We start from the raw sequence: 22,325 nt of genomic DNA, 5'->3' as shown, positions 1-22,325 counted from the left end.
ATCATTAATCGTAAGTCTCTTTCCAAGGTTTCAGGCTTGACTTCTGAAGCCAGATATACAAATCTCTTCCAAGAGAGCGGAGTGGTGTTGATTTCATCAGTGCTTTTGATGCTGCTGAAAGTCCTATTGAAAACTCCCTTAAGCCATCTAACTTCAGCGTATTATTTAGGGATGCTGCTGAGTTGTTTTTTTTTTTTCCTCCCAAAGTGCTTTTTCATCTACGTTAATAAGATTTTACTCTGAGAGGATTTACAGCTGTCTAAATAGTCCTGTCTATCTCATGCTAGTAAAACAACTAGCTGACCAGCTCAGGGTCCACTACAGGCAGCCGGCATGCTCCAAAATTATTCAAGTTTATTTGGCAACCGAGCAAAGAGATGCACGGACTCACACAGGCCACCTGGTGCAGGGCAGGGTCCCAAGTCCTCCCCACCCTCTCCTCTCAGCAGAGCTGCTCACTGCCTTGGCTACCCTTGGGCCCTGCTTCTCTATCTCTGGTGTGGCGCTCTGGCACAGCCCTCACTTCATAGCAGGTTCTTCTCCTGCACTGTGAGACGGAAGCTGACATTCATGGAGGATTATTAGATTTAAACAACGTATTCACACAGACTGACCAGGGAGAGTCAATCTGGATGGGTAGAGTTTCCAGGGAGACCTAGTGCTGGCTGCAGGATAGATGGTCTTGGAGGCAGAACATGGTCAGCGGCCACTGAAGATCTGTAGTTTGCTGAAGCCCCACAAATCTCTTGGTCTCCGAAGAGGAGGAAAGAGCAATCCTGGCTTTTAACCCAAGACTTGGTTCATCCAGAGAGAAATTACCAGATTACCAGGCCTGTTGTAATTTGAATTACTTTTTGAGATGGCCGTACATACACATGGGGGGCTTACCAGGTGGCAGAGTGGAAAAGAATCTCCCTGCCAATGCAAGAGACATAGGAAACATGGATTTGATCCCTGGATCAGGAAGATCCCCTGGAGGAAGAAATGGCAACCCACTCCAGTATTCTTGCCTGGAAAGTCCCATGGACAGAGGAGCCTGGCAGGTTACAGTCCATGGGATCACAGAGTCAGACACATCTGAGCACGCATACACATACACATGGTCAAAAGCCAAAATACATATAAAGGTCAATAGTGAGAAAGCTCCCTCCCATTCATTCATAGACATGGTTATTACGCTTCCCTCCATGGGTATCTTGTGTACTTAGTTCTTAGGTGAAAAGTCTCAGAATTTTTGTATATACAACCAAAATTGAGTATGTATACAAGAATGTAATATGAATTCTGGTCTCCCTTGTTTTTACCCCAGATACCTGTACACAATATTGTTTTGCACCTTGATTTTTATCCCCTAACAAGAAACTTGAAGAGCCTTCTGTACCATGCCAAACCACAGGAACCTGCCTTGTTCTTTTCTATAAGTACATAGAATTCCACTGTATGAATCCAACAGAATTTTAGAAACATGTACTGATAAGTCTGTGGGTGTGTGCAATCACGTACAGCACTGCGGAGTATATCATTCTGCATGTGTGCAAGGAAATCCACAGGACAAACTGCCCAAGTGGGATTGCTGAGTGAGGGAACATTTGTAATTTCTATAAGCGTCACCAGTTTACCTTCCAAAAGGATGAACCAACTCATGCTCCCACCAACCTTGCATGAGCCTGCCTGTTTCTCTAGCCTTACTAACAGAATACGTGTGGCGTTTTGCCCATCTGATAGTTCAAAATGATATCTTATTTGTTTTTAATGTACATATATCTCTTATGGGCTTCCCGGGTAGCTCAGCTGGTAAAGAACTTGCCCGCAATGTAGGAGACCTAGGTTCAATCCCTGGGATGGGAAGATCCCCTGGAGGAGGGCATGGCAACCCACTCCAGTATTCTTGCCTGGAGAAAGTCCATGGACAGAGGAGCCTGGTGGGCTACAGTTTATGGTGTCTCAAAGAGTCGGACGTGACTGAGCGACTGAGCACAGCACAGAACAGCGCACAGCATGGCATATCTCTTATAAGAGTAAAGAGGAACATGTTAGTATTATGTCTAAAGGTCATTTATGTTTCCTTTTCTATCAACCATGCCAGTGCTTTGCATATTTTTAACTTGTACTGCTGATCATTTTTTGTCACTTATAAGAATTCTTTTCATCCTAGAGAGATTAGCTTTATCTATTATGTGACTTGTCAGTTTTTTCCAGTTTGCTGTTTTGCTCTCTGACTTTGCTTATGATGCTTTTGCCTTCCTTTTTTACTTACTCAAGATTATTAATCTTTTATTCTTGGCTTCTGCATTTCAAGTCATAGAAAGGCCATCAACACTCCTGTTTCACCAAGGCATTCTCCCACCTGAGAGAATTTGAAGACTTTTTATGATTTCACCTTTCACGATTAAGTCTTTGATCTATTTGGAATCTATCCTAGTACAAAGTGTGAGGTATGGATCATGTTGGTATTTTAACACTGAATCCACATTTCATGAGATGACTGGTAAAGGGGCTTGCATGGTTTGTGCCCACTCTTTCAAAGAAAGCCAGCCTGTGCCTCAGGGACAGAGTCATCCCAATGCACCATTCAGTTCAGTTCAGTCGCTCAATTCAGTTCAGTTCAGTTCAGTCACTCAGTCATGTCCGACTCTTTGCAACTCCATGAATTGCAGCACACCAGGCCTCCCTGTCCATCACTCAAACTCACGTCCATTGAGCCAGTGATGCCATCCAGCCATCTCATCCTCTGTCGTCCCCTTCTCCTCCTGCCCCCAGTCCCTCCCAGCATCAGAGTCTTTTCCAATGAGTCAACTCTTCACATGAGGTGGCCAAAGTACTGGAGTTTCAGCTTTAGCATCATTCCTTCCAAAGAACACCCAGGACCGATCTCCTTTAGAATGGACTGGTTGGATCTCCTTGCAGTCCAAGGGACTCTGAAGAGTCTTGTCCAACACCACAGTTCAAAAGCATCAATTCTTCTGTGCTCAGCTTTCTTCACACTCCAACTCTCACATCCATACATAACTACTAGAAAAACCATAGCCTTGACTAGACAGACCTTTGTTGGCAAAGTAATATCTCTGCTTTTGATTATGCCATCTAGGTTGGTCATAACTTTCCTTCCAAGGAGTAAGCGTCTTTTAATTTCATGGCTGCAATCACCATCTGCAGTGATTTTGGAACCCCAAAAAATAAAGTCTGACACTGTTTCCACTGTTTCCCCATCTATTTGCCATGAAGTGATGGGACCAGATGCCATGATCTTAGTTTTCTGAATGTTGAGCTTTAAGCCAACTTTTCAACTCTCCTCTTTCACTTTCATCAAGAGACTTTTTAGTTCCTCTTCACTTTCTGCCATAAGGGTGGTGTCATCTGCATATCTTAGGTTATTGATATTTCTCTTGGCAATCTTGATTCCAGCTTGTGCTTCTTCCAGCCCAGCATTTCTCATAATGTACTCTGCATATAAGTTAAATAAGCAGAGTGACAATATACAGCCTTGATGTACTCCTTTTCCTATTTGGAATCAGTTTGTTGTTCCATGTCCAGCTCTAACTTGTTGCTTCCTGACCTGCATATAAGTATCTCAAGAGGCAGGTCAGGTGGTCTTGGATTCCCATCTGTTTCAGAATTTTCCACAGTTTATTGTGATCCACACAGTCAAAGGCTTCGGCATAGTCAATAAAGCAGAAATAGATGTTTTTCTGGAACTCTCTTGCTTTTTCCATGATCCAGCAGATGGTGGCAATCTTATCTCTGGTTCCTCTGCCTTTTCTAAAACCAGCTTGAACATCAGGAAGTTCATGGTTCACGTATTGCTAAAGCCTGGCTTGGAGAATATTGAGCATTACTTTACTAGCGTGTAAGATGAGTGCAATTGTGTGGTAGTTGGAGCATCCTTTGGCATTGTCTTTCTTTGGGATTGGAATGAAAACTGACCTTTTCCAGTCCTGTGGCCACTGCTGAGTTTTCCCAATTTGCTGGCATATTGAGTGCAGCACTTTCAAAGCATCATCTTTCAGGATTTGAAATAGCTCAACTTGAACTCCATCACCTCTACTAGCTTTGTTCGTAGTGATGCTTTCTAAGGCCCACTTGACTTCACATTCCAGGATGTCTGGCTCTAGGTCAGTGATCACACCATCGTGATTATCTGGGTCATGAAGATCTTTTTTGTACAGTTCTTCTGTGTATTCTTGCCACCTCTTCTTAATATCTTCTGCTTCTGTTAGGTCCATACCATTTCTGTCCTTTATTGAACTCCTTCTTTGCATGAAATGTTCCCTTGGTATCTCTAATTTTCTTGAAGAGATCTCTAGTCTTTCCCATTCTGTTGTTTTCCTCTATTTCTTTGCATTGTCGCTCAGTCATATCCAAGTCTTTGCGACCCCATGGACTGGAGCACACCAAGCCTCCCTGTCCATCACCAACTCCCGGAGCTTGGTCAAACTCATGTCCATCAAGTTGGTGATGCCATCCAACCATCTCATCCTCTGTCATCCCCTTCTTCTCCTACCTTCAGTCTTTCCAAACATCAGGGTCTTTTCCAATGAGTCAGTTCGTCACATCAGGTGGCCAAAGTATTGGAGTTTCAACTTCATCAGTCCTTCCAATGAATATTCAGGACCAGTTTCCTTTAGGATTGACTGGTTTGATCTCCTTGCAGTCCAAGGGACTCTCAAGAGTCTTCTCCAGCACCACAGTTCAAAAGCATCAATTTTTTGGTGCTCAGCTCTCTTTATGGTCCAACTCTCACATTCATATGTGACTACTGGAAAAACCATAGCTTTGACTAGATAGATCTTTGTTGATAAAATAGTGTCTCTGCTTTTTAATATGTATTATGGGTTTGTCATAGCTTTTCTTCTAAGGAGAAAGTGTCTTTTATTTACATGGCTGCAGTCACCATCTGCAGTGATTTCAGAACCCAGGAAAATAGTCTGTCACTGTTTCCATTGTTTCCTGTTATTTGCCATGAAGTGATGGGACCAGATGCCATGATCTTAGTTTTCTGAATGTTGAGTTTAAGCCAGTTTTTTCACTCTCCTCTTTCACTTTCATCAAGAAGCTTTAGTTCCTCTTCACTTTCTGCCATAGGGTGGTGTCATCTGCATATCTGAGGTTATTGATATTTCTCCTGGCAATCTTGATTCCAGCTTGTGCTTTATCCAGCCCGGCATTTCACATGATGTACTCAGGATAGAATAAATAAGCAGGGTGACAATATACAGCCTAGATGTATTCCTTTCCCAATTTGGAAGCGGTCCATTGTTCCATGTCAGGTTCTAACTGTGACTTCTTGAATTGCATACAGGTTACTCAGAAGGCAGGTAAGGTGGTCTGGTAGTCCCATCTCTTGAAGAATTTTCAACAGTTTGTTGTGATCCACACGGTTAAAGGCTTTAGAGTAGTCAATGAAGCAGAAGTAGATGTGTTTTTGAATTCTCTTGCTTTTTCGATGATCCAACAGATGTTGGCAATTTGATCTCTCATTCCTCTGCCTTTTCTAAATCCAGCTTGAACATCTGGAAGTTCTCAGTTCACATACTGTGGAAGTCTCACTTGGAGAACTTGAGTATTGCTTTTCTAGCATGTGAGATGAGTACAATTGTGAGGTAGTTTGAACATTCTTTGGGATTGGAATGAAAACTGACCTTTTGCAGTCCTGTGGCCACTGCTGTTTTCCAAATTAGATGGCATATTGAATGCAGCACTTTCACAGCATCATCTTTGAGGATTTGAAATAGCTCAGCTGGAATTCCATCTCTTCCATTAGCTTTGTTCATAGTGATACTTCCTAAGGCCCCCTTGACTTTGAACTCCAGGATGTCTAGCTCTAGGTAAGTGATCAGACCATCATGGTTATCTGGGAATTATGATCTTTTTTGTATGGTTCTTCTGTGTATTCTTGCCACCTCTTCTTAATATCTTCTGCTTCTGTTAGGTCCATACCATTTCTGTCCTTTATTGAGCCCATCTTTGCATGAAGTGTTCCCTTGGTATCTCTAATTTTCTTGAAGAGATCTCTGGTCTTTCCCATTCTATTGTTTTCCTCTATTTCTTTGCACTGATCCCTGAGGAAGGCTTTCTTGTCTCTCCTTGCTATTCTTTAGAACTCTGCATTCAGATGGGTATATCTTTCCTTTTCTCCTTAGGTTTGCTTATTTTTTTATTCAAATTTGCTTAACTTGAGCCACTTTTTTACCTGAAACTCACAGCTACAGCAAACCTGTCTAACAAAACTCTGTCTCTCCGAGCCAGAGCGAAAGGGATTTACAACAGAGTCATGGTAAGAACAAGGTTCCCATGGACTTGGTAAGAAGGACCATTTTGAGTGGGGAGAGCACTTCCCCACCTTGAGTCTCCCAGAGAGGTGCCCTTTGCCAGCTGGTTGAGTATAGCATCCACAAGCTGGATATTTATAGGGTACCCTCCAGCCGAGGAGACCCCTTAATCAAAGTGGCAGAAAGTAGAGCTCTTCTGATGAGCTGGCTCCCCGCCAACCAGGAGCAGCCTGTCTACCCCCTTGAGCCTCTATTTTGTATCCACGGGTGATGAGTAAGGTCGTCAGCATTATTTCTCACTTCTCTGCCCTGTGGATGGAGAATTCCAGTAAGTGTTACACTCTGATCTGTGGTGCCCTAGGAGCAGTGTGCAGTTTTGCCAGATAAAATACAAGGCAACTAGTTCAAATGCTGAAGCTTAGGCTCCAATATTTGGCCACCTGATGCAAAAAGCCAGCTCATAGGAAAAGACCCTGATGCTGGGATAGATTGAGGGCAGGAGGACAAGGGGGCAACAGATGGTGAGATGGTTGGATGGCATCACCGATTCAATGGACATGAGTTTGAGCAAACTCTGGGAGATGGTGAAGGACAGGGAAGCCTGGCATGCTGCAATCCATGGGGTCACAAACAGTCAGACACAACTTAGCAACTAAGCAATGACAACCCAGTTCAGATAAACAGTGGGTACATTTTTAGCATAAGTATCTCCCAAATATTGTTTGGGATTTGCTTATACTTTAAAAATCGTTTCTTGTATTTTTTAGGAATTCAAATTTAATTGGGTATCCAAATTTAATTTGCTAAATCTGACAACCCTAGAAAGATTCAAGATTTAGAACTAAGAATATGACCACTTCAGATTTTGTTTCACCCATGGATTTGCTTAAGAGCATGGCTTCCCTGATGGCTAAGTGGGTAGAGAATCCGCCTGCAATGTAGGAGACACAGGAAATGTGGGTTCGATCCCTGGGTTGGGGAAATCCCCTGGAGAAGGAAATGGCAACCCACTTCAGTATTCTTGTCTGGAAAGTCCCATGGACAAGGGCGTCTAGCAGGCTGCAGTCCAGGGGGTCGCAAGTCCAGTTGGACTTGACTGAGCGACTAAGCACACAGTACCCATGGAGGGGGTCAGATGTATGAATACACTCATACCTGGAGAGGATGAGAACAGCCCATCTCTCCCCTGCCCCAGAGAACCTAGATTTGTGCATTGGAGCTATATTTGCATACAAGGCACATCTGGTCCATGAATTTTGTCTTGGCTAGAACATAATGAGGTCAGCCACCACATAGGAGGCTGTTGGACACATACGCTGGCAGCCAGCATCCAGAAAGAAGCCAAGCTTACTTCTCTCTGTTTTACAGATTGACCAGAAGCAGTTCGACAAAATCCTCGATCTGATCGAGAGCGGAAAGAAGGAGGGAGCCAAGCTGGAATGTGGGGGCTCCGCCATGGAAGACAGGGGGCTCTTCATCAAACCCACCGTCTTCTCAGAAGTTACAGACACCATGCGGATTGCCAAAGAGGAGGTCAGCAGGCTGTGAAGAAAACCATGTCCTATGCGAGCTGGGGCCCTGGGAGTGGGGAAAGGGGCTGGGCCTTTCAAAAAGAGCCTTCTCCAGGGCCAAGGGATCCCTGAAGCCTTTGGGAAGGGAGTGTTTTCCTTGCTCTGAGGTCTTTTCCCTCTCCTTTGGAGTCCTCTGGGCGGTCGTCCTGCCCTGGGACCCATGAACTGTGTAGAGCTTGTCCTGACCCCCACTTCCATGCTTTGCTCATCCTCTCTGGGAACAACAGTCCCTCTTCTGTGCTCTGACGTGTCCTCAGGTTAGCTGCGGGTGGAGAGCCTGTGCTCTTATCAGAAACTGAGCCAGGGATTCAGGGCCCAAAGCCTCATTCACTCCACCAGACCAAACCTAAATGGCAACTGTTCATCCCAAAGACCTGTCCTGACTAGAAGTCTCTTAGAAGTTGTCCATCGTGGGCATCCTTGGAGTGGTGGAAATTAGGGTAACTCCCGTAAGAGTGTAATTCTGTCTTTCGGGGCCACTGTTAAGCTAGCTGGAAGTGGTTCCCACTTGGGTCCCAGGTGCTCGGCCTCCAGGCTGTGGCATTTTTGGGGGCACATGAAAGAGGGAATCACTACCAGAGTCTTGCTGGTATGAGCTGTTTATACACATTCTCCTTGAGATTTGGGGGAGTTACTAACTGTACTGTGATGGCATGAGACTCAGCTGTTTAACCTCTGTGAGAGAAGCTCATTGGGAACCAGGGAGGTATTTTGGCAGGCTGACACTGTCCTCCTGAGCTGTGGTGCTGAACACTGAATCCATTACAGGCTCCTTTCAAAATTACCTCTGAATGTTCGTAACTCTTTCCTTTTATTTGCTGTGTTGCAGATGGTGAGGAACACAGCCTCATTCCTTCCCCTGGGAATTATTAGGGAAACATTTCAGGGCATCTTCCTTGATAGAACACACAGCACAGAGGCCAGGGCCCATAGTCTGTGCCTGCAAACACCCTTCACAGTAACTTTCCAGGGATGACTTTCAGAGTTGTCTGTGCGTCCCAACACGCAGCGGCTCCTCTGAGGCTGGGACCTCTAGATGCCCTGACCACAGTGAGAGGGCTTCCACCCAACATAGTATTTTGGTGGTTATTTTTTACTTTTGTTTAGTTCAGTCTTTTCCTTCAGATTTCAACCATCGCACAGCTAAAAAGAATGCTTGGGTGCTGTCCTTCACTCTCTCCCATGGGTGTGAGCACTGGGTGTGTGAAAAGAGCATACATGAAGGAGGTGCCTGCTCAGGGCACACACGCTTCACTCCGCAGCCTCTCATTGCCATCCTTCCAATTAATCATAGATTTTTGGACCAGTGCAACCAATACTGAAGTTCAAAAATATTGAAGAAGTGATCAAAAGAGCAAACAGCCTTGAATATGGACTCACGGCAGCTGTGTTCACAAAAAACCTCGATAAAGCACTGAAGCTGGCCTCTGCGTTAGAGTCTGGAACTGTCTGGTAAGTAAAGCGTGAGTGCCCAGCCCCTGAGCTGCTGGCCAGCCAGTCTCCTTACCCTTCTGTGAGCAGAGAGCTTTCCGACTTGCGTTATGCACCACACACGTCTGAACATGTTGCCCCCTCCTTGTGACCACCTTCTGAGCAGGATGGTGTCATCATCTCTTCTCACAGCTGAGGGACTCGAGATGCAGAGAGACTGAGTGACTTGTCCGGGGTCACACAGCCAGCATACGGCAGAGCAGAGCTCAGAGCCAGCCATTCAGCTCTGATGAAGCCAGTGCTCTTGACCACTGTGTTGGACCTCCCCTTTATATTCTAAGAGCAGCACATGTTCTTGTGCAAAGTATGGATGAAAGTCTCTCTTTCATCTGCTGATGACACTATCCTCATTTTAAAGATAATCTTAGAAGATAAATGTGAATTGGAGGCCAAGAAGCAGGAGAACTTTGAAATGAATCCTGTCTCTTTTCAGAGCTGATTCTTATTCCCTCAGCAAAATTCGCTTCTTTTTCTCCCCTTGTCATTTCCTTCCTACCCCCGTGAGAGATTTATACTTAACAATATTCAAACTTTAGTTTCTGGTGGTGAGAGCAAGAAGGCAGAGATTGAAAACACAACTTTCCTGGTATAAAACCTGGACACAGACCATCGCTTCGGCAATGCTCTGCACCTGGCACCTAGTGCCCACAGCACTCAAGGGCCCGCCCAGTCCTCTCCCGGTGACCACGAGCGTCTCTCTCTTCTCTTTCCAGGATCAACTGCTACAATGCCATCTATGCACAGGCTCCGTTTGGTGGCTTCAAAATGTCAGGGAACGGCAGAGAACTGTAAGTGTTCTTGTCACTGCACGCCTGTCCGCAGGGCAGATGGAAGACTCACTAGGTCCACAGGGTAGTTGCGGGTGCTTGGTCCAGAGCCCTGCCCTGTGCTCGTGTGTGCCAGCCTGGGTCAGCTGTACCCGCAGGCTGGTGGTCCTTTCCCTCTGGGCTGGGCTGACCCCCTGTCTTCTGCCCCTCTCTCCCTGCCCCACCTGCACCGTCCTGCCCCAGGACTGACCCCCAGCCTCAGCAACCCCCAGCACCAAGCCCATTGGAGCTGTGCAGCAGCAGGTGCTTGAACCTCCGCATGAGGACAGGGCAGGGCTGGGAAGGCCCGCGGCAGGGAAGATGGGCACTCTCCGTGGTCAGGATGTGGCCCTCCTGCCCACTAGCAAGGTCTCAGGACAGACCCTGGGGTCTCGGGCATTTCCCTGGAGGGGTCCTGCAGCACGCTGAGAGCAGCCTGTCACACTGCGCACTCCTCCATGGTTTCCTTCTGTCTTGCCCTTTGGGAGGCCGTGCCCCATCGGCCTAGGCTGTGGTCTAACGTGTCAGGCCCAAGATAAAAGGCCCCGCCTCCTGATTTCTTCACATGAAGGGCTGGCAAATTTCAGGCAGACACACACGTGCAGTCCATCGCAGGTGGGTACTGCTGCCATCCCTATTTTCAGATGAGAAAACTCAGGGAAGTCCTGTGCCTTCCCAGGTCACACTGCCAGTAAGTGACAAAGCTGGGACTGGACTCTTTTTTATTAATTTGTGTACTCACTTATTCATTAGCTGTGATGGGTCTTCACTGCTGCATGGCCTTTTCTCTAGCGGCGGCTGGCGGGAGCTGCTCTTCGTTGTGCTGTGCGGGCTTCTGACTGCAGTGGCTTCCTTTGGGCATGAGGCTCCGGGGCACGCCCTTCGGTAATTAAGGTTCTAGAGCACAGGCTCAATAGTGTGTCATTGGGCTCGGTTGCTCTGTGGCATGTGGGATCTTCCCAGACCGGGGAAGCAACCTATGCCTCCTGCCTTGACAGGTGGCTTCTTTCTATCCCTGAACTACCAGGGAAGCCCCTGAGGGTGAACTCTTAAACCCCACACACTGCAAAGCCTTGTTTCCCTGGGCTCCCCTTATCTGTCTCCTCTGTGCTGAAGCCTCAGCCAGCAGCCCCCAAGGCCTCCTCTAGGGGCTAGGCACAGCCTCCACCCGCAGCAGAAACTTCAGTCCCCAGAGCAGGTGTCCTTGGTGTCAGAGCTGCAGGAAGCGTGTGTGGGCCCCACCTGATCCTAGGCAGCTGACTCCTACCCTCTGTCCTCTCCCTGCTTTCCTGGCCTGCATCCCCCCCTCCTCCGTGGTTCTGCCTGTCCGCTGCGGGACAGGCCCGGTGTCCTCTCCCTGCTTTCCTGGCCTGCATCCCCCCCTCCTCCGTGGTTCTGCCTGTCCGCTGCGGGACAGGCCCGGTGTCTGCTGCACCAGTCCATGTATCACCCTGCTGATTAGCTGCAACAGAGACTTTTGTGGATGTCTGTTTTTTTTTGACCCTTGGCATATATTTTTCCCAAAGCTTTTGACAATGTACTTTTACATAATCCACAGGGAGCCCGGAAACTGGCTCAAAAACCAATCCCCACTTTCAGTTGTCTCTAATTAATGTCTTCACATTGCAGTAAGTTCCCCTTTTCCATGTGGAGCCCCATGTGGTGGATTCCACGGTTTTCCCCGTCCCCAGACTCCTGGCTCGGCAGGCTGTCCGCTGGCCACCCACGGGCCCCTCACGTCTCCCCCTGTGCAGATCTGGGAACGAAGCCTGCAGTTTCTCCTCCTCCTGGCTGTTTTTCTTAGTTCTTTGTTTAGCTTTACGATACAGTAAGGGAAAAAAACTCCACACTGTAGAGACATGTGGAAAGTCAGGGCTCCCCTCCCTTGACCCTCAATCCCGTTTGTTAGAAGTAACCACTGTTCCATCATCCATTGTGTTCCTTTTGTGCATTCATTCTTTGTTCACTGGCATATATTTACTGAGTACCTTTGATGCCCCGGGCACATGCTGGGTGCTGAGCACACAGTGGTGAACTCTATAATCAGCAGTACCAGCGCCCCAGTGTTCTGGTGAGGTTCAGTGGCAGAAAGACTGGGCTTATGGATGGTCTAGAGCCCCAAGGTGGTCAAAACTGGGTGAGAAGCAGTTTAGGAAATGCCACAGTGGGTCAAATAAAAGTGACAAAAACTTGAGCAGGGCAGTGAGTGCAGGAATAAAAAGAATGAAGTGGTTCATGCACTTCCTCGTACAGGAGTGATTTCATATTGGACTTACTCGTTATGTGCTGGTTCAGCATGATTCCATCACTTGGTTTGCTTTTCTTTATGAAGCTGACAAATTCACTACTTTGATTTTTACACTGTAACACTAGGTTCCGTTCAGTTCAGTCACTCAGTCATGTCCGACTCTTTGCAACCCCATGAATCTCAGCACGCCAGGCCTCCCTGTCCATCACCAACTCCCGGAGTCCACCCAAACTCATGTCCATTGAGTCGGTGATGCCATCCAACCATCTCATCCTTTGTCGTCCCCTTCTCCTCCTGCCCTCAATCTTTCCCAACATCAGGGTCTTTTCAAATGAGTCAGCTCTTTGCCAAAATACTGGTTTCAGCTTCAACATCAGTCCTTCCAATGAACACCCAGGACTGACCTCCTTTAGGATGCACTGGTTGGATCTCCTTGCAGTCTGAGGGACTCTCAAGAGTCTTCTCCAACACCACAGTTCAAAAGCATCAATTCTGTGCTCAGCTTTCTTTATAGTCCAACTCTCACATCCATACATGACCACTGGAAAAACCATAGCCTTGACTAGACGGACCTTTGTTGACAAAATAACGTCTCTGCTTTTTAATATGCTGTCTAGGTTGGTCATAACTTTCCTTCCAAAGAATAAGAGTCTTTTAATTTCATGGCTGCAGTCACCATCTGATTTTGGAGCCCCAGAAACTACAGTCAGCCACTGTTTCCCCATCTATCTGCCATGAAGTGATGGGACCAGATGCCATGATCTTAGTTTTTTGAATGTTGAGCTTTAAGCCAACTTTTTCACTCTCCTCTTTCACTTTCATCAAGAGGCTCTTTAGTTCTTCTTCACTTTCTGTCATAAGGGTGGTGTCATCTGCATATCTGAGGTTATTGATATTTCTCCCAGCAATCTTGATTCCAGCTTTTGCTTCCTCCAGCCTAGCATTTCTCATGATGTACTCTGCATATAAGTTAAATAAGCAGGGTGACAATATACAGCCTTGATGCACTCCTTTTCCTATTTGGAATCAGTTTGTTGTTCCATGTCCAGTTCTAACTGTTGCTTCCTGACCTGCATATAGGTTTCTCAAGAGGCAGGTCACATGGTCTGGTATTCCTATCTCTTTCAGAATTTTCCACAGTTTATTGTGATCCACACAGTCAAAGGCTTTGGCATAGTCAATAAAGCAGAAATAGATGGGGTTTTTTTGGAACTCTCTTGCTTTTTCAATGATCCAGCAGATGTTGGCAATCTTATCTCTGGTTCCTCTGCCTTTTCTAAAACCGGCTTGAACATCTGGAATTTCACGGTTCATGTATTGCTGAAGCCTGGCTCAGAGAATTTTAAGCATTACTTTACTAGCATGTGAGATGAATGAAATTGTGTGGTAGTTTGAGCATTCTTTGGCATTGCCTTTCTTTGGGATGGAATGAAACTGACCTTTTCCAGTCCTATGGCCACTGCTGAGTTTTCCAAATTTGCTGGCATATTGACTGCAGCACTTTCACAGCATCATCTTTCAGGATTTGAAATAGCTCAATTGGAATTCTATCACCTCCACTAGCTTTGTTCATAGTGATGCTTCCTAAGGCCCACTTGACTTTGGACTCCAGGATGTCTAGCTCTAGGTGAGTGATCAGACCATCATGGTTATCTGGGTCATTATGATCTTTCTTGTATAGTTCTTCTGTGTATTCTTGCCACCTCTTCTTAATATCTTCTACTTCTGTTAGGTCCATACCATTTCTGTCCTTTATTGAGCCCATCTTTGCATGAAATGTTCCCTTGGTATCTCTGATTTTCTTGAAGAGATCTCTAGTCTTTCCCATTCTATTGTTTTCCTCTATTTCTTTGCATTGATCGCTGAGGAAGGCTTTCTTATCTCTCCATGATGTTCTTTGGAACTCTGCATTCAAATGGGTGTATCTTTCCTTTTCTCTTTTGCTTTTCGCTTCTCTTCTTTTCACAGCTATTTGTAAGGCTTCCTCAGACAGCCATTTTGCTTTTTTGCATTTCTTTTCCATGGGGATGGTCTCAATCCCTGTCTCCTGTACAATGTCATGAACGTCCATCCATAGTTCATCCAGCACTCTATCAGATCTATCATATTTCAAGGTTTTGTACATTTTCTATGCATACAATGGATGTAAACGTGCATGGCTTTTTTCTGTTTTCAAATTATTTGAGAGGAAAATACTTGTGCTGTTATGAATATGCTTTGGCTATGCTGTCTTTTTCATTGGTGGGCTCCCATGACTAACTTTGGTGCTTTTCCAAGGAGTTTTGCTGCCTCAAACCTGCTGATATTCTTCCTGTGCATCAGTCCTTATGCACTTGTGGGAAATTGTTTTCAGAAGAAATTCCCCAAATCAGGTATCCGGCATAGGAAAAATAGGCCCCTCACTCTTTTGGTTTGCATTTCTTTAATGGTAAGGGATTGAGCACCTTAATTACACCTATTGGTAATCTTTATTTTTTTTTTCTGCAGACTGACTGCATATCTTTTGTTGATTTTTCCATTTTTAAAAAAAATTGGTTTGTAAGACTTCTTTGTGCTTTAAGGTAAACAGCACTCTGTTTCTCACAGTGTTGTAAATGTAATTTTTTCCAGTTTATAATTTGCCTTTGGGCTTTTAATGGAGTTTTCTGCTCTGTAAAAGTTGGATTTAACATTCTATATATGGCTTCTATGTTTTATTGTGTTTAGAAAAGAATTAAAAAATAATTCACCCATTATCATGGGTCCTTGAATTTGGTTTTAGGACACTACCAAAGAATCTCAATGACACATTAGCAATAAAATAATAATATTCCTTTCTACCATTTACTTTTTACCTAGCACATAGTAGGCAAATTTGTTCTATTTGAATCAATTCTAACTATAAGGAGGTGATGGTATTCCCATTTTACAGATGATAATATTGAGGCTCAGTGAAGACAAAAAACTTGCCTAGACGGCATAGATCCAAGGCTGTAGTTATCCAACTTGAGCTGCATCAGAACCCAATGACTTGTTAATCCTCTGGCTGTTAAAACACAGATTTCTGGGTCCCACTCCTAGGTTCAATAGATGTATTAATTTTCTATTGCTGCTATAATAAATAATCACAAAATTTGGAGCTTAAACAACATGAATTTATTATCTTACGGCCCTGAAGGCTGAAAATCTGACATGCTCTCCCTTAGCTAAAATCAAGATGTCTGCAGGGCTACATTCCTTCCTGGAGACTCTAGGGAAAGAATCTATTTCCTTGCCTTCTCCAGCTTCCAGGGCCTCCCTCCCATATTCCTTGGCTGGCAGCCCCTTCCTTCATTTCAAAGCCAGTGGCGTTGCATTTCTCTAAGCTGTTCTGTAGTTTCACTGTCCTCTGAATCTCTTCTGTCTCCCTCTTCCTTCTTTAAGGGTCCTTGTGATTACTCTGGGTCCACCCAGGTAATTCAGGATACACTCCCTATTTTAAAGTCAGCTAACTAGCAATTTTAATTCTGTCTGCAACCCTAATTCCCCTTCATCATATGATATGTTCGAAGCTTCAGTGACTTGTGATGAGGACACCTTGAGGCGGGCATTATTCTGCTTCCCACAGAAGGCCTGGGGGGCCTGAACCTCTGCATTTCTAGCAAGTTCTGAGGTGAGGCTGATCTGCTGGTCAGGGAGCCACACTTTGAAAAGCACTGGTTTAAGGGAAGAGATGGGATTCTGTCTTGCATGTTTCTAGCGGCAGAGACTCAGTAGCCCCCTCAACAGCTACCTCTTTTCCTAAACAGGTACACATTCTTATTTACATAATGGCAGAGCAAGGGTTGCAGAGACTTTTAAATTGATCCAAAGCCACCTCTCAATTCTTGGAAGGGGCCCTAAGCATGATTCATGGAGCCTGAGTCGGGTTACTGGGCTCTGCAGGACTTCAGGAAGGGACACATATCAGAAACATGGACTCAGAGGCCGTGGACTCCCTTGTGTCCACTCTGCTAACGTCTGTGTCCCTGCCCGGGCCTCATTCTTCTCACAGCTGGTCCCCAGCTGTGCTCTTCAAGACCAGCTCCAGGTCCTTCCTAGCCCTGCCTCTCGGGATGCTCTGGCCACAGCCCACTCAATAGCTTTGGGCCTCTGTCTCTCTTGTCTCTTCCAGCAGCTCCAAATTGCCCACAGAAGTTATAAATCTGCAGAAGTTATCCATCTACTCCTCAGCTTGCCCATCCCTCACCACACAGGCTCTCTTCTTGCCCCCCTCCCCAACTGCCCATCCAGGGAATTCATCACTTTGTTTTAAATCCCCTTCATCCTTTGAAGGCAAATCCTTAGTCCTGAATATTTCAAAAGCATCACACACACACACACACACGCACACACAAAACTTGGCATTTAACCTTCAGTTACGCATCCAGATACTTAAACTTACTGATGGTCTTACAGCCCTTAGACTCTATTAAATCCTCATTTTTTGGCCTTTTGCTCAGACTCCAGACTGCCCAACAGAGTACTCGCCTTTGAAGCATTAGAACGAAGTTCATGCAGAATGGCTAAGTGCCATTTTATATCTCACTCTTTTCTGTGATCACAGAGGTGAATATGCGCTGGCTGAATACACAGAAGTGAAAACTGTCACCATCAAACTTGATGACAAGGATTCCTGAAGGATAAGCAGGTTCCTTCTTCAAACATCTGACAACTGAATGTGGCTGATCAAACTTACTGAAGAAAAGTCTACATTCTGACCTTCCTGGGATAGTTTCTTCTGGAGACTTTAAATCTGCTGGATTTGAACGATTTTTGTTTTCCTCTTACATTCCTCTTTATCGACAGAAATGCTGTGTGTGAAATTGCAGTCCTGCCTGGGGTGGGACTAAGGGCCATCTCTGTTTTCTGCTTTCCCCCAGATCCCTGGGACGGTGAGGAGGTTCAGGGCACTGTCAACAGGAAGTGGTATTTGAAGTATCGAGCCATCACTTTAAAATGTTCTGTGGACTCTAACTCCAGTAAGGATTTGGAAAAAAAATTCCCAGTACGTTCTGCAAACAGGACTCTACCTGCAGGTTCCTCATGATTACCTGCCCACAGAAAAGCCCCACCGACTACTCAGTAGGAAGGAATAGCACTAAGTTTAAAAAAAATTTTTTTTTTTAAAAACAAGGTTGGGAGGATCTGATGTGGGGGACTTTGGGGAAGCAAGTACCATGGAAGGGTCATGAAGGCCTGGTATGAATGGTCTTCAAGGACTGCATCTTGACATTGACCATGGGACTCAGCTTAAAACCAATACAGCCTTTGGAATATGACCAAATCAACAACTGTAAGAGCTTATCTAACGCATGTCATGGTCTACCTTAATCAAGGCAGGAAATGTCGCAAATGTCCCCATCACTGCTAAAGACCCACTGCTCTGACAGTACAGATTCTAGGATCATTAAGTCCCAGATTTTACTAATTAAAGCCATAATGTGCTTTTCCCAGTTAGGCATTTCTACCACTTGCATTGATTTATGATAACCCTATATAGTTTTCCTTTTCTCCAGTTGGGTTATCAACATTTTAGATGAATAAGACATACACAACTGAAAAGACTGCTGTTGTAATACAGCTCTGGTTTTTTGAAGTCCTGTTTTGATATTAATTAGTGATAATTAACAAAGAACATCTGAACTTCAGGGAGGAACTGGGTCTGCTACTAGAGTGGCTTAAGCACTGCACTGACAGGTTGAAAAGTGTTCTCTTCCTCTTTGTGTACCCGAAGGATGTGCAATTCCAAGTTTCCGCTTGGAAAACTGAACGTGTCCCACGGAGCTTTAAAAAAACAAAACCAAACTGCAATTGTGTTATTCAGATACTTTTACTATTACTAACTTGTACTTTTCTAATGGTGCTTATGTTTGAGAATTAAGTTATGTTTGAGAATTAAGTTGGGGGGGAGAATAATAAAATGGAGGTCTATGTCAAAACCAGTGTTATGTATAGAGAAAGTCTTATGTGAAGTGAGGTTATCATTCCTGTTGGAAATATGCAATATGCAATTCACCTTCTCTCAATCAATTAACAACACATCACTTAGACTACCAGTAACTTGTTAAATCAGGATTTGACTTCATATGCTGAATTTTCAGGATTTTATCTCAAGTAACTAAAGACATTAACCTTGATAGTAATACATTAGAGGGTTCTTATTCTTTCATTGTACAATAATGCCTTTAATATGATGCTACATTATTTATAATTGGTAGAGTTAATGTATCTTTTTATAGTTGTAAGTAAACAGAGGTGATGTATTTAACCTTCTGTAATATACTGTATTTAGAAATGGAAATCTATCTAGTATTAGACTCCAGTTCTTTTAAGGTTTACTCCTGTGGTATGGTTTTAAAAAATCTATTGGCCTGGGAATTCTGACCCTAATTGCAGATTGTGTCCAACGATGCAATAACTATAAAATAAAATCAGATATTTGAAAAAAAAACTATGTTTTTTCATTTAAAGACCAGAAGACCCCTTTTAATTCTGTGACTGACCTTTCTCTTCCTTAGAACTTTGGTACAAAGTGACTTACAATAAAGTTGTATCAATCACTTAAGGATAAAATTACATTTGCTCAATCAATCAAGTCCTGTGTTTAAGGACTTGAGTGTGAAACTCACTTTTATGGTTTTGGGGGTGCATGAGGCAGCAAGCTTGGCCTCAAAGGCTCTGCATCTTAGTTGGTGAAGTTAAAGCTGTCATTTGAGCTTACTGAGTCCCTTTTTATCATAAAGCGATGAGGATGTGAGTGTGGAAAATGTGGGGAAGGTTGCTTGGGGACTTAGGGAAACACTGTATCCTGCAACTGTGTGCACAAGCATTCATTTTTGTCACTTTTTTCTATGAGGATCTCTGTGTTTGTGTTTAAATTATCCAGAGTTTCTAAGGCTTCAGACCAGTAAGCCTCAATCACTGAGTCGTACACTGACACTGAGGTTAGAGGAAGAATATTTCTGTACTTGGTTAGGTCCACCGTGTTCAACCATGCCTCTCGTTTTGAGTCCATTTCATTTCGGTCATGTAGAGGCGAAGTTCCACCCCTTCAGAGAAAACTTGAGGGAGCCTTGGATAAGATCCATCTTAATTTATGCCCTTGTGTATGTTTGAATGCATTTAGAAACCTTCCATTTCCCAACCAAAATGTGAGCAGAAAATTCAAGGAAAACAGCATTTCCTTTGTTTGTCACTACCATGACAGGAACCATTTTGAGGACATACACTGTGGCTGTGGTGTGTGTGTGTGCATGTGTGTGTACAGTGCCTTTTGGGGTGGGGACAGTAAGTTGGCACATTCTCTAAAAGTGGACCCTTTGAAACACCCAAGCTTCTCCCAATGGCAGGCTGAGCCCTTTTGAAGTTCTTGCTCCTAGCCTGTCTTGAGCTTGAAGGTTGATAATAAGGGACATTTTTTAAGTGTCCCAGAAGAAATATCAGTGGAAACTGAATACCCAGCTGAAGGGAGGTGACTAGAAACTGAGGGCCTATTATACAGAGTGAAGTAAGTCAGAAAGAGAAAAACAAATATATATTAATGCATATATATGAAGTCTAGAAGGATGGTGGGAAGGATGCTGGGCAAGGTTGAAGGCAGGAGGAGAAGGGGATGACAGAGGATGAGATGGTTGGATGGCATCACCAACTCGATGGGCATGAGTTTGAGCAGACTCTGGAAGATGGTGAAGGATGGGAAAGCTTGCTGTGCTGCAGTCCATGGGCTCACAAAGATTCAGACACGACTGAGAGACTGAACGACAACAAAAAGTATGGTGCTGATGAACCTGTTTGTAGGGCAGCAGTGGAGATGCATAGAGAACAGACTTGCGGACACAGCTGGAAGAGGAGAGAATTGAGAGAGTAGCATTGAAACATGTACTTTACATACATAAAATGAATAGCCAGTGGGAATTTGCTATATGACGCAGGAAGCTCAGACCCTTTGGTCTGTGACAACCTAGAGGGGTGGGAATGGCTGGGAGATCCGAGGGAGGGGATGTGTGTATACAGCTGATTCATGTTGGTGTGTGGCAGAAACCAACCCAATGTTGTAAAGCAATTATCCTCCAATTAAAAAAAAAAGAAACTACCACACCTTCAGAAGGCAGAAAGGGTAGCTCAGGGAGGTAGCTTCCAATTGACCCTACCGTGAAAGTGAAAGTCGCTTGGTCCTGACCGACTCTTTGCAACCGCATGGACTGTATAGTCCATGGAATTCTCCAGGCCAGAATACTGGGGTGGGTAGCTGCTCCCTTCTCCAGGGGATCTTCCCAACCCAGCAATGGAACCCAGGTCTCCTGCATTGCAGGCGGATTCTTTACCGTCTGAGTCACCAGGGAAACCCCTCCCTGCCTCCATTACTTAGGATAAAACTTAGAAAGTGAAAGTGAAAGTCACTCAGTCCTGTCCGACTCGTTTTCTCCAGGCCAGAATACTGGAGTGGGTAGCCGTTCCCTTCTCCAGGGGATCTTCCCCACCCAGGGATAGAACTCGGGAATCCTGCGCTGCAGGTGGATTCTTTACCAGCATTCCAACATGAGACGTTGGTCAGTGGGGGTTAAGAAGCATAAAGAAATCTTAACTGACCTGTAACAATCGCCTCATGCAAACCTGTAAGTAACGCATGCCAAGGATAAGGTTAAATGCCGAGATACAACTAGCTCGAAACAGGCCACCCATGTGACAAGTTCTTTCTACCTTGGACACATTTCTAAGCGGATGGCAAGCTCATTTAAAACGGGCTTGTCCTCCCCCCGTGGGCCGCGTCTGCCCCCTGGTTCGCCGGTCACCCGGCGCGCGCTTCCTTGCGGTCCCGCTAGATGGCAGGACCGGGCACCTCGGGGTGGGGGTGGGCGCCGCGCCGCTATCGCCAGGCTCACTCGGCACCGTGGACGCCACGCCTTGCAAATTATTAGGGACTTTTCGGTAGCGACCATATTGCCGCCTTTTGCTTACTGGAATTAGAACCGCGGTGGTGAAGGCAGGATTGCAGAACTGCACCCTTCCTTTTGGAGGGGTGTGTGGTGCGGGAGAGCCGGCGGGGCAGCCTCTTGGGCGCAAAACTCAGCTGCCCCGTGGTCCCCTCTTCGAACAGGGACCCAAGTAACTCGTCCGTGGTGACCGCTCAGAGTGTCTGCGAGGTCGTGGAGGCGGGAGCTGGCTGCTGCTGGCCGGGTTTTGTGAAATGGCAGTGAGGGTGCTGGCGATTTGTCTCTGAGCCTTGGGATTAAACCCTGGGAATGTTCCAGTCATAGCCGTACACGGGAGGAACCTGGGGCGCGCAGGTCCCGCCAGGATGCAGAACCATCCGCTTTTTCCGAAGAAGTCTTCTCTTTCCCAGGTGGGCACGTGGAGCCCAGTCTAAAGCCTGCCCGCCCGCCTGGACGTACGTCATTATGATCTGTCTTTGGATAATGGCCTTACTTGTAGGTACATCTTTTTATTAGGTTGAAATATAAATTGCCTACACTCCAGCAGGTTTATCTACCACTGCCATCCCCAAAATAAATCCAGACAATTTAAAATGATTCACCAGTGATATCTTTGTCTGTAACCATAACTTAGTAAATCCATGTGGTGGAAGGGGTGAGGTTTGCAAACTATTGAAGTTTTACATTTCATACGTCTAGTCTGCTGTATGAAGAGTTGTACACAAACGAATATTCCTGTCTTTTGAGTATTTACTGCCTCCATAGACGAGTCCGGAGTTCACCAGCGGATCTCGCTGCTGAGCGGAACAGAGGGGCAGGGAAAGCTGGGCTGCTCAGCTCGCCGCTGAGACTGCCCTGCCGGAGGGCAGGGGACCCAGACCTGGAGGAGACCGGCGCTGGGGGCGCCTGCGGACCCCGTGGCCTCCGGGGTCTCGGTGAGGGAAGCCGGCGGGCGAGCGCAGGGGCTTCCCGCGCGCGCTCTGCGGAGGCCTCTCGGCGGCCGCCCC

The 22,325-nt window shown here is 45.6% G+C and overlaps 1 protein-coding gene across 1 annotated transcript in view; it reads left to right on the top strand.

Annotated features, from left to right (window-relative positions):
- Positions 1–18,826, top strand: part of ALDH1A3 (aldehyde dehydrogenase 1 family, member A3) — a 37,342-nt gene extending 18,516 nt beyond the window's left edge. The window contains exons 10-13 of the mRNA XM_010845852.1: positions 7,638–7,802; positions 9,135–9,292; positions 10,045–10,119; positions 16,950–18,826. Coding sequence (XP_010844154.1) covers positions 7,638–7,802; positions 9,135–9,292; positions 10,045–10,119; positions 16,950–17,022 — 471 coding nt within the window. The 3' untranslated portion in view covers positions 17,023–18,826. The remainder of the gene's footprint in view (positions 1–7,637; positions 7,803–9,134; positions 9,293–10,044; positions 10,120–16,949) is intronic.
- The last annotated feature ends 3,499 nt before the right edge of the window (positions 18,827–22,325 follow it).

The sequence above is a fragment of the Bison bison genome, unplaced genomic scaffold (genome assembly GCF_000754665.1).
Source record: "Bison bison bison isolate TAMUID 2011002044 unplaced genomic scaffold, Bison_UMD1.0 scf7180017864224, whole genome shotgun sequence".
NCBI lineage: Eukaryota > Metazoa > Chordata > Mammalia > Artiodactyla > Bovidae > Bison > Bison bison.
Note: the sequence above shows the minus strand (reverse complement) of the source record. Positions and strands in the feature narration are given on the sequence as shown.